The sequence below is a fragment of the Cottoperca gobio genome, chromosome 8, assembly GCF_900634415.1.
Source record: "Cottoperca gobio chromosome 8, fCotGob3.1, whole genome shotgun sequence".
NCBI classification, from domain to species: Eukaryota; Metazoa; Chordata; class Actinopteri; order Perciformes; family Bovichtidae; genus Cottoperca; species Cottoperca gobio.
Window position 1 is genome coordinate 23,115,461 of NC_041362.1, and position 12,500 is coordinate 23,127,960.

Consider the following 12,500-nt stretch of genomic DNA (forward strand, 5'->3'; position numbering starts at 1 on the left):
AGCTTCCGGTTGTCCAGCAGGACCAGGTCAGCAGGCGCTGTCACGATTCATGATCCTGACGTAAACTTTATCAGTGGCAACCTGCCACATGAGAGACAGACACTCCGGGGATGATACCCCGGATGGTGAGTTAGTAACATATATTTACATAAATGCATACAGATAGAGAGGGAGAAGAAGAGAGGGAGAAGAAGAGAGAGGGAGAGAAGGAAGAGAGCAGGGAGGTGTCCCCCGGCAGTCTAAGCCTATAGCAGCATAACTAGGGGCTGATCCAGGGCAAACCTGAGCCAGCCCTAACTATAAGCTTTATCAAAAAGGAAAGTCTTTAGCCTACTCTTAAATGTGGAGAGTGTGTCTGCCTCCCGAACACAAACTGGAAGCTGGTTCCACTGGAGAGGAGCTTGATAGCTGAAGGCTCTGGCTCCCATTGTACTCTTAGAGACTCTAGGAACCACAAGTAACCCTGCAGTCTGGGAGCGTAATGCTCTAGTTGGTTTATAAGGTACTATGAGATCTTTAAGATATGCTGGAGCCTGACCTTTAATTGATTTGTAAGTCAGGAGAAGGATTTTGAATTCTATTCTGTATTTTACCGGGAGCCAGTGCAGAGCAGCTAATACAGGAGTAATATGATCCCATTTCCTTGTTCTAGTCAATACACGTGCCGCTGCATTTTGGATCAACTGAAGAGTCTTAACCGACTTTTTTGGACAACCTGATAACAATGAGTTGCAGTAATCCAGCCTTGAAGTAATAAATGCATGGACTAGTTTTTCTGCATCATTTTGAGACAGGATGTGTCTTATTTTTGCAATGTTACGTAGATGAAAGAAGGCAGTCCTTGAGATTTGTTTTATGTGGGAGTTAAACGACAGATCTTGATCAAAGATGACGCCAAGATTCCTTACAGTGGTGCTGGAGGCCAAGTTAATGCCATCCAGAGCTTCTATGTCATTAGAAAATGCGTTTCGGAGGCGTTTAGGGCCAAGTATAATAACTTTAGTTTTGTCTGTGTTTAACATCAAAAAGTTGCTAGACATCCAAGTTTTTATGTCCTTAAGGCATGCTTGAAGTTTAGCCAATTGATTGGTTTCATCTGGTTTAATTGATAGATATAATTGGGTATCATCCGCATAACAATGAAAGTTTATAGAGTGGTTCCTTATAATATTGCCCAAAGGAAGCATATATAAGGTGAATAGAATCGGTCCAAGTACAGAACCCTGCGGAACTCCGAGACTGACTTTGGCTGTCATGGAGGATTTATCGTTAACAAGTACAAATTGAGATCGCTCAGATAAATAGGACTTGAACCAGCTTAGTGCGGTTCCTCTTATGCCAACACAATGTTCCAGTCTCTGTAGTAGAATGTCATGATCAACAGTGTCGAAAGCAGCACTGAGGTCTAACAAGACAAGAACAGAGACGAGTCCTTTGTCTGAAGCCAATAGAAGGTCATTGGTAACTTTCACCAGTGCCGTCTCTGTGCTATGATGAACTCTAAATCCAGATTGAAAAACCTCAAATAAACTATTATTATGTAAAAAGTCACACAACTGTTTTGCGACTGCTTTCTCAAGGATTTTAGCGAGAAAGGGAAGATTAGATATCGGCCTATAGTTGGCTAAAATCTCTGGATCAAGACCAGGCTTTTTAAGAAGTGGTTTTATTACAGCTACTTTAAAGGATATATATATATATAGTTATATATATAACTATAAATAACAATGTTTGATTGATCTATCATCCTTTTATATTGGCATGGTATCCCCCTGAATCATAACCGAAGAGAGAGAGATTCCCACAACTGCCATTACTTTTGATGTAAATAACCATCAGAGGTACTTTGATAATCAATGAGTCAAATCTTATCCAGTATAAATGATTTCTAATGACCAGGTATCTGGTTAGGTCTACATCAGAATTCCACCTTGATTTCAGACTCCGGGCTCAAATTTTCCATTGGGAATGATTGTTGTTGCCTTGTCTGTGTTCAGATCCCAGCTCCCAGTTCAAACTGTGTCCCTTCAGCCGTGCGCCATCACTTTATCATACACACCGCACTCCTCCCGGGCATATGGAGATGCAGTCTTGTGTAACTCTCACACTCCAAACCAGTTTCTTCCAGTTCAGGATGTGTTGCCAAGAAACCAGCTGTGTGTGTGTGTGTGTGTGTGTGTGTGTGTGTGTGTGTGTGTGTGTGTGTGTGTGTGTGTGTGTGTGTGTGTGTGTGTGTGTGTGTGTGTGTGTGTGTGTGTGTGTGTGTGTGTGAAAGCAGATAGCTGGAATTTTCCTGTTCCTGCTGCCAGTGTTACATAAGAGCTGGGAGAGGAGAGCGAGCAGACAGCCATGCCTTTCTACCCATTCACTCTGCACATTTTTCCTTTTATCAAGAAATATTATTGTCATAGTCACTGTTTGTAAATAATCACAAATGAGCAGCCACTGTCTGCTGGAAGGACTTCAGTTGAGCCCGTTAGAAAGCCTGACATGGAACAATAAGATTTCTCTGAGTAAACAATCTTCCAGTCGAAAGATACTGTTGAGTTATATAACATAATCCCATAGTATGAGAACACTTGTACATTCTCAATCTTTGTTTTCTGATTTCCTAGTTGTCACAGTGATTAAATAAACTCATGAACAGACTGAGCTGATAAGAGTGACAATTGGTGATGGCCTTGTGGTCTCGTGGTACGCCTTCCAAACAAAACACTAGAAGGTCGGGAGTTCAATACCAGGTTGCCACAATTGTGGGCAAGGTACTTAACCCTGAGCTGCTCCAGGGAGACTGTCCCTGTATTTAGTTCAATGTAAGTCGCTCTGGATAAGAGCGTCTGCTAAATGACCTGTGATGTAATGTAAAAACAAGTAAATGTATTTTACAACTTTGAGTGACACCACAATCTGGTTTAGTTAGTGGACTCAATCAATAATCCTCACCTCCTGCTTCTCTCTCTCTCTCTCTCTCTCTCTCTCTCTCTCTCTCTCGCTCTCTCTCGCTCTCTCTCTAGGTCTCGCACTTCATCCTGTCACTTGACAGTTTTGTCATGGCGTCCTCCTTGATCCGTCGTCAGTTTGCTCTCTCCCTGCAGAAAAACTTGCGTCTCAGTGCTCCAGGTAAATGAAACCCACTCATTTGAAACCCATTCTGTAAGTATCATTTCACCAGCTGCTACAAATGTCCTCCTGTAGATTAACCTAGAAGTGTTCATCCAATTCCTTTACCAAATGCTTTAGAACTATTGCTAACTACTGTTTAGTTAGAAACGGGTTGACCACCTATGTCTTAACGTCTGGGTGGTAAAGCTAATCAACAGTAACAGCAGCGTCTGATTATCAGTAAATTACACCAAATCAGATTTTGAAATATCAGCTACACTGATACCACAATGCTGATTTCAAACATTATTTGTAAGTGAACTTGAGTTTTTGTCATTTTTTTTATCAATTTGAACTTGAATAACACCACTAAATACAAGTTCACAATACCTTTGATGTTCTCAAGGATAAAAACTATGATACCATGTTTTCACGTGAAGTTATATCAGAATTATATAATCATTGTAAATGTTTGACTGACCTGAAGCAGTACACGCATGCTTCTCAAAGGTCCTCGCTCTTGTCAATCATCAATCTGTGTTGCAGATTTGTGTTGTCCCGGAAGGGCTTAGGGTTCCCATGCAGTACGGAAACGTTTGGAATTAGATTTTAATATAGTATATTATAATAGTATTTTAGTAAGTATGGAAGAAAGAGAGCATGGAACAGGACCCAGATGAAATGACAGAAGAAGAAGAATATTATTGATCGTACGAGCAAAGTGTTGTCCATGGCGTTTGGAGCAGGCAGCCAGCTCAGCCAAAATGTTTCCGACTGAGTGAGCGAGTGCGTGTCAGAGTGAGTGTGTTGAAAGCAGAAAGAAGTATGGCGTACGACTGAACGCACACTTTTACGCAGAGCTGCCTCTGTTTGGCTTGACAATCCCAAATATGGCTGCCTCAGAATTCCAAATGGGAAAAGAAAGCTAGCCATTTAATTACATATTAAACATCTAGCTTTTTGCTCTCTGCTGTCAAATATGGTTGAAAAATCTACCAAGAAGTCTGGAACTTTGAAATGCAAAATGTGTAAAAGTCCAGCACCCTCGAGGAACTGTTCAGGCAGCAGTTCTATGGATTTTTTTTCGCCACGACATACAGCAGCAGCCATCTATGTTTGTACCACTTGCAGTAGCTCATTTAACGCATATATTTACATTTAAACACACTCACTGCCTCTGTATGTGTTTATGTGTATGTAGATTAGTTATTGTTGTTTACTATGATTTCTTCATCAGGGTGTAGATATGTCAGTAAGGCGGCACCAAAGACACAGGTGGAGTTTGACTACAGTGGACCCTCCATGAAAACTTCAGTTCCTGGACCCCGATCACAAGTAACGGACACACACTCACACAAATCTGTACACTTCTCTCCCTCAGGTATTACTGAGTATAACCAACTTTCTTTTTCTGTAGGAGCTGACAAAACAACTGGGACACATCCAGGTGAGGTGTGTGTGTGTGTGTGTGTGTGTGTGTGTGTGTGTGGCTTTGTAGCTGGGGGTGTGGCTTTGTAGCTGGGGGTGTGGCTTTGTAGCTGGGGGTGTGGCTTTGTAGCTGGGGGTGTGGCACTGGCCGAACCGGTATGCATATCCCACGGTCCGATTATAAAAGATTGTGTGATAATGATACTACAGCGCAAACATGCCCATAAAGTATTGTAGCTGAGTGCAATTTGCCCTTTTTTGAGAGAGAGGAAAAGGAAAAATGTAAGCCCAGGATTTGGGAAAGGAGGGAGAAGGAGGAAATAAATGTTTATTCTTTTATATAATAACCTTTTGTTTTTTACTATTTTTTTGTCATGCATCCTGAAATACATCCTGAGTTTAAGCAGTACCGCTTATAAATGAAAAAGTCATAATTTCCCCTTAACTGCGTGTGGCGCTGATCTTTGGGAATTGGACAGTTTTCGCAATGAGGTTAATTTGCATAGAAAGGGGACCTAATTATAATCCGCGCAAATAGCACAGGAGCAGTGTGACGATGTTTGCTTGGCAGCACAGTTAGGGGTGCATTATACCCTTTGCAGGTGCTTTGAGAATCACTTTCAGTCATTCAGTTTCAGATTTGAGTCATTTCTAGGTCTGGGTAAGTATGAAAGAAAGGAAAGAGAGCCTGGAACAATATTTGTGTTTCCATTCAATTGCCCTGTGAGACAGTTTCTTTTTTGTTTTTACTAAAATGTTGCATGGCAGGTGCATGCATTTGTGTGTATGCTGCCAAGTTAATACAGGAGGATTCAATACTACTGTATGCTGTTCTTAATAAAGAACATGTCTCTTCCCAGAATGTTGGTGCAATCAACTTCTTCTGTAACTATGAGGAGAGCAGGGGGAACTACCTCGTGGATGTGGACGGCAACCGCATGCTTGATATCTACACTCAGATCTCCTCCATCCCAATTGGTTAGTAGCAAACGATCCAAGCATAACTACTGTAGTAGAAGTGAACAATATGGATACAATGTTTTATCACAGTATATGTCATTTAACTTTGCAGCATTGATACATATGTTGATCACTAAACTTCTAACTGCTCAATGACAAGAGTCACAATTACCTGATTCTAGATTTCTATTTGCAGAAATCTGCAGAAGTTACTGTCATGTATTTATGTGTTATATAAAGGCAAGAAGATGAAGGCCAGAAGCAGTGTTTCCTTCACAGCATTCTGTCTGAGCAAACATTCAGGGAATTCATGTTTGGGTCTGTTGTGCTTCACTGTTTACCTGGACACAGCCTTGTGTACATTTAATTTATCCAACAAATTACGTTTTAAAATCTTTTAAAATTATTATTAGCAAAGAGAAGTGTACAAAGCATTCCGATAGCAGCCTCTCAGCTAACTGACACTTTTACCGGTTAAAATGACAAGCTGCTGTGGCAGATCATATTAGCTGTTGCTAATGGACAACAATGATTATCTTTTTCATCTTTGAGACAGATTATTGTCTGCACACCAAGTTGTTAGCTGCCTCACCTCATTTCCTATGTACAGAAGTGTAGTGGCCACTCTCCCGTCCCCCCCAGGTTAACACTGTTAGCGCTGGTAGCACTGTTGCTCAGCCACCTCCATGTTTGACTTTGGTGAGAGCGGTGTGCAGGCATTCCCGCCCCAAACTCTGAATGGGTTCTCACGAAGTATGTACTTTGATTTTAGTCATTTGTAGGTCTGGGTAAGTATTGAATTAAAGACGTCAAACACCAACTGACTTTCTGCGTAGGGGTGTGGACTTAACGATTCCTAATGGTAGAAGAAAGCTAAGTGCAAACTTTGTGTAAAATCGTTCAACATCTCTAACATGGTGGAGGTGGAAATTGTAAGCCATATGCAATCAAGATCTGATCGCATGTTAATATCAGCAATATGTTGTTTTGGATTCACTTGTTGTCTAATGTTGGTCTGTGTATTAAAAGACATGCTGAATTGAGGGTGATTGCAGGTTCTACTCCTCTTTTGATTGTTAATATTAGGTCTGCCATTTTGTTTATATCATGGATTATTTGTGTTTAATATCATCCATCGGATGTTTTACAGAGAGTGCACAACCTAAACTGTCCAGTAGAAAAGGGAACTCCTACATCATGTGCCAAAAGTAATTTCTAGACTCTTCATGATAAAAGAATTCAAAAAGAAATTGTCAAGGTTGGAAAATGCTCTATTGCTCTCGTTGAAATGGATATTTGTCCAAAGACTAACCACTTCTCTAGTTGGGCTGCACTATTCCACTCTGATTAACATTATGTGTTGGCTTCAGCTCCAGGCCTCAGGGCCTCCCTGACAGAAGGGGTTTTGTTGTAGCCAAGACCTCACACACCTAATTAATTCAGTAGTTGAAAGGGACTGAAAACTGGAGTTTGTATCCATTGTTTACTTTCTCAGAATGCATAATAAGTAGATTGATACTACTAAATGTATACTGTTTTATAGTACTGTGAACCATACTTGTCACATCCCCTCCAAATATTTGTGTGAAGCTTCCTAAATCTGACCCTTATTGAACTACTGGGAAAATGATGTTCTCTCAGAGCCAACTATTGTGCGGAGGAAGTAATGATATTTTAAATGTTACATAAATAAATTGACATGAAAGTTGAGATATTGAGTAACAATGGATGTCTTGTGCCTGTTTGTCATTGTGATGGAATTACCCGAAGTTTATAGACTGATTCAAATGATCTACATGGAAAAAAGAATGAGTAGAGCTGCCCTTGTTTCCTTGTCTCTTTCTCTCTGCGTCTGTCTGTAGCTAAGTAAACTAACTGATAACAAAGACGAGCTCCAGAAAAGAAAATTGTCCTCCCCAAGGTTCATGGATGTGAGACAACATTTATTTGTGTGTGCATTTGAGAAGTAATGCCACATGTGGATGAAAGGCTTTGTGCTAAATTACTGATTTATAATCATAATATAATAAGGAATAGAACATTAATAATGTTTGTGACAGAGGATAAAATGTTGACAATGTAGGAACCTCAAACACGTGGAGAGCTTCATTGTACCTCACTGCACTCTGCTGGTTGAAAGTGGAACTGTACTAGAATTTATGTAAGGCAGTTTGGTAACATTCAAGATTCAAAGCTTTATTGTCATATAAACATAAAACAAAAGACAGACGTTAGCATTAACATGTTGTTGTTCATACTAATAGCTGTAACTAAACATGTCATTACTCAAATGCATAATTTGAAATGTTTGGGGAATTGGTACTCAGGCAAAAAGAACATTCAAATATCTCCTGGAAAGATCTACATGCTGATATATGCTTACTACCAGGAACTCATCTTTCAAAATCAAACCATCATCACATTTAAATCCCTACAATTCAGTCAAATCTTCTAGGCTCACAACGACACTGAACAAAGAGGAGTTTCTGTCATAATCAATGGCAGTGTTTATTTACTCCTAATACTAGTTACAGATTAATATTTGAAACATCTATGGCCCAAACACTGACGGACCATTTTTTTTATCCTCTGTCACAAATCTCTCATGTTGCCAAATCACAATATGTGGTGATTTTAACACAGTCAGGAATCCATCAATAGATAAAACCACCAACTCAGGCAACACACATTCTTGGCAATCCTCTGAAACAAATAGTTTTATTGTTTTTTATTATGAATTATTCTTTGCTTTCATGTGTGTACTGTATATGACATCCCTCACAGTATAAAACCAGAGCCCGCTGACTGCTACTAATAATCTGTTCCCTTCTCCATCTTTCCCCAGGCTACAACCACCCTGCCCTCCTCAAGCTCATGTCCAATCCCCACAATCTGGTAGGTGCATGTGTGCGTGTGCGTGTGCGTGTGCGTGTGCGTGCGTGTGTGTGTGTATTTATATTTATATATGTATCTGTGTTTTCTGTCTTTCTTTTAGAGTACACTTGTGAACCGACCCGCCCTTGGAATCCTGCCGCCCGAGAACTTTCCAGAGAAACTCACTGAAAGTCTTCTCTCAGTTAGTACCACACACACACACACACACACACACACACACACACACACACACACACACACACACACACTTTTACCAATCAGAATTCAAAATATTGAATAGACGAGATAATAGTGTTATTATAATTGTATGCATTTTGTATTCGTCTTCACTCCTGTCAGGTGGCTCCCAGTGGAATGAGTCGTGTTCAAACGATGGCCTGCGGCTCTTGCTCCAATGAGAATGCTTACAAAGCAATGTTTATTTGGTACAGGGTGAGTGAGTACACATCAAATTATGTTCACCGTTATCTGATTATCATCGTCAAAACAATTATCAAAGAAGACCATAGTAAAGAGAACAGCATGAAGAAGTTTCCCAGCTGTTCTCTTTAGCATCTTCTATAAATCTCAGACACTTGTTAAAGAGTTCATAATCCATGTAACAAAGGACAAGTATGAAGATAGATTTGTGCTCAGAAATATTTGTGTGAACAGAGCAACAATCCATGTGTAAATGTGTGATCTGTAAATGTAAAACATCTTTCTCAAATGCAAGAAAAATATTTTGCAAATATAAAACAGATCTGCAAATACAAAAACAAATTCCACATACATCCATACATTAAATAGATTTACAACTAAATGAAAAGCATTTCTGAATATCTTCCTAACACTTTCAAACAGACATTTGTGAATACCAATATATGCTGAAAACAGCAAATGAGCTCGCTGCTTCTTCATTTAGCAGTTAGCCTATCTAGCCACTGAGGGACAGTAGTTAACTCATTCTTTACTTTTCATTTTCAGGTTCCAACATTCACAAAGCACTTTACACCGTTATTAGTAGTGTCCCCATATTGTAGTTGTAATGTCTGTGTAGAATTGTTCCGTATTTAGTTTACATTGTTTCAGAAGCTACGCTAACAGGTGTAAGATATGATAATTGACAGCACTGCACTAGTCATACTATTATTAGTAAATAATAATTTGATTATCTCGCCAAGTGCAGTGCTGCGAGTTATTTGTACGTTATGGTACAGGAGCCTGTAGTGGCCGAAAAGTTGCATCGCCCTTTAAATGAAGGCGTCTTTATGTTTGTCGGACAGTCTGAACTTCAGTTTCCTTACACAGCGTTCATCAAACCTCGACCAATTAATGGGCTTTGACTTTGAGGGCACATCATTTTCATGGCAGCTTTTGCACTCATGTTGCTACTGCACGAGCACATCCCGGACAGGCACTGCACTAGTTCTGGGAAGGAACAGATTTATGGACTAAATGTATTCTTGCACTGAGAATTAGACTAGCAGCAGCAACAAAACAACATAGTTCAAATACAGCATCCATTTGACAGAGATGATGTTGTGATAAAGAAAAAGAGAAAGTATGGATGTATCCAGGAAAATGTCAAAAAGGCTTCCCGGTGTCCAGCCACGATTCATGATCCAGACGTAAACTTTATCAGTGGCAACCTGCCACATGAGAGACACAGAAACTCTGGGGATGATGCCCCGGATGATGAGTTAATAACATACATTTACATAAATGCATACAGATAGAAAGGGAGAAGAAGAGAGAGGGAGGAGAGAGGGAGGTGTCAGCTGGAGCCTTAAAACCATTAAAGAGATACCAAAATGTTTACATACATGGCAAAAATAAGACACTGACGTAAACTAGACTAAAAATATTCTTGTTGACAATGACTCAAATTTGACTAAAACTAATATACACATTAGTCAAAAAAAACAAAACGAAAAAACAGTGCAATTGTATATTATTGCCTTCTGTTAACAGCTCCTCCAGAGGCTATCTGGGTAAATGAGTGAAGTGCCTCTTTAAACACTGATGCCGTTAAAATGTAATGCCTGATGTACTGAGAGACATGTTAGCCATAAACCTGCAAGGTGCCCCTCACAAACTTTCATGAGTGGTGATATTGCAGATCAATCCATTAAAGCAGGGGTGTCCAAACTACGGCCAACTGCGACCCGTGGTCCATTTTGAATTGGCCCGCAGCAAATTCTAAAAGTCTAATGGAATATGGCCCAGATAGAAACTTGCACTTGAATGTTTTGTACGTCTTAGTTCTAACACAGAAACACAGTTTTGACTTGTCAGCTAACTTAAAACATCAAGTGTCAGATAAAGATTGTGCTTTAGATTTTTACTGGATTGCATGTGATGAGAGCACAGATGTGACAGACACCTGTCTGTTAAATATTTTGCGGGAAGTTGACGAATCTAAATCCTCAATATAATCCGACGGCTTTAGCGCGTACGGGTCACTGCCGCAAATTTGGACTTTTTCCTCTGAATCTTGCCTTTGCAGAGGACTCCAGAGAGTCAGAATACTTTGAAGAAGTCAAAGTTGTATTGTTGTTGTTGTTCGCTTTAGACGCCATTGTTGATTTGTTTTTCATCCAAAATGGCGTCGCACACATACGTCACACAGTTTTGTCACGTGTTTGCACACTACCTATACGGGGACGCACTCAACCATTCTGATGTGCGCTGGCTGAGTCGCGGCTCCATGCTGCAGCGGTTTTATTCAGTGAGATCAGAAATCCATATGTTTTTGAAAGAGAAGGACCGACCTCTTCATGAGCTGAGTGACCCTCCATGTTTGGCAGACCTGGCATTTTTAGTTGATCTTACTGGTCATCTCAACGCTGAACAAGAGCCTACTGCACACATTAAAGCATTCTGTGTGAAGCTTCGTCTCTTTGAGACACAACTACGCAACTTCAATGTTGCGCATTTCCCCACGCTGTCCGAAATCAAATGTGCTTTTCCAAAGGCCAACCTTTCTGATAACAAGGGGAAATATGTGTCTGTGATCACGTCTCTCATGACAGAATTCAGTCAGCACTTCCAAGATTTTTCTATCATTGAGAAAGAAATCGAGCTGTTCTCGACTCCCTTCCTGATGAATGCAGAAGAAGTTTAATTAAGAGAGTCTGCAACTAGAACTTATATATAATAATTACATACGATAATTCCCTGAAGAATCAACATCAGTTTCTCTCCCTCCCCGACTTCTACTGGAGCTTGGAAAAGTTTCCTCTGATGAGACGCCACGCACAAAGAATGATGAGTCTGTTCGGCTCATATATGTGAGCAAACATTTTTTGTTAACTCTGAACAAGAGCAGATTGAGAACCTAAACGACTGACAGCCATCTCTGTGATGTCGTTCATATCTCAACCACCAAACTTACTCCTCACCTTCAGCATCCTTCAGTCCAAAGCGCAGCATCACTGCTCCCACTGAGTGCAACGCTGTTCCCATTATAGGTGAGTTAAAACATATATTACACAGTATTCATGTGAATAAGCTCAATTTTTCAATAAATCACCTCCTAACTAAGAAGCAATCTGAGGCTTCTGTTCTGAGAATGAGCAGCAAACCCTTATTGTTACAAAATAAATGAAACCTCATTAATAGAAAGCCCCCCCTTTTAAGCATTTTCAATGATCAAGCATAATTTACCTACATTTGATTGATTTTTCTTTAGGCAATATACCTCAAAAGTATGAGTGGCCCAGCCCTTCGTATATTTTTCTGTATGTGGCCCTCAGTGAAAAAAGTTTGGACACCCCTTGTTTAAAGAGTCAAAGTACAAGTTCAGCAAGGCGGTAAGAGAAGCTAAACGACAGTACTAACTAACTAGAAACTACAACACCAGTTCTCAGCCAATGACTCTGTTACTGTCTGTTCACATACGTTTTTAACACCTCACTGGAGACATGCCACGTGCCAACATGCTTCAAGACCACCACCATTATCCCCGTCCCCAAAAAAACAAGGACCACAGGACTAAATGACTAAAGACCCGTCACCCTGACCTCTGTGGTAATGAAGTCCTTTGAGCGCCTTGTCCTGTCCCACCTCAAAACAATCACAGACCCACTCCTGGACCCCTACAGTTCGCCTACAGAGCCAACATGTCTGTAGAC

General features: G+C 40.3%; 1 protein-coding gene across 1 annotated transcript in view; it reads left to right on the top strand.

The window, feature by feature from the left end:
- abat (4-aminobutyrate aminotransferase) overlaps positions 1–12,500 on the top strand; it is a 36,631-nt gene that overhangs the window by 8,207 nt on the left and 15,924 nt on the right. Inside the window, exons 2-8 of the mRNA XM_029437681.1 lie at positions 3,015–3,120; positions 4,340–4,437; positions 4,520–4,549; positions 5,391–5,508; positions 8,336–8,385; positions 8,486–8,566; positions 8,725–8,817. Coding sequence (XP_029293541.1) covers positions 3,051–3,120; positions 4,340–4,437; positions 4,520–4,549; positions 5,391–5,508; positions 8,336–8,385; positions 8,486–8,566; positions 8,725–8,817 — 540 coding nt within the window. The 5' untranslated portion in view covers positions 3,015–3,050. The remainder of the gene's footprint in view (positions 1–3,014; positions 3,121–4,339; positions 4,438–4,519; positions 4,550–5,390; positions 5,509–8,335; positions 8,386–8,485; positions 8,567–8,724; positions 8,818–12,500) is intronic.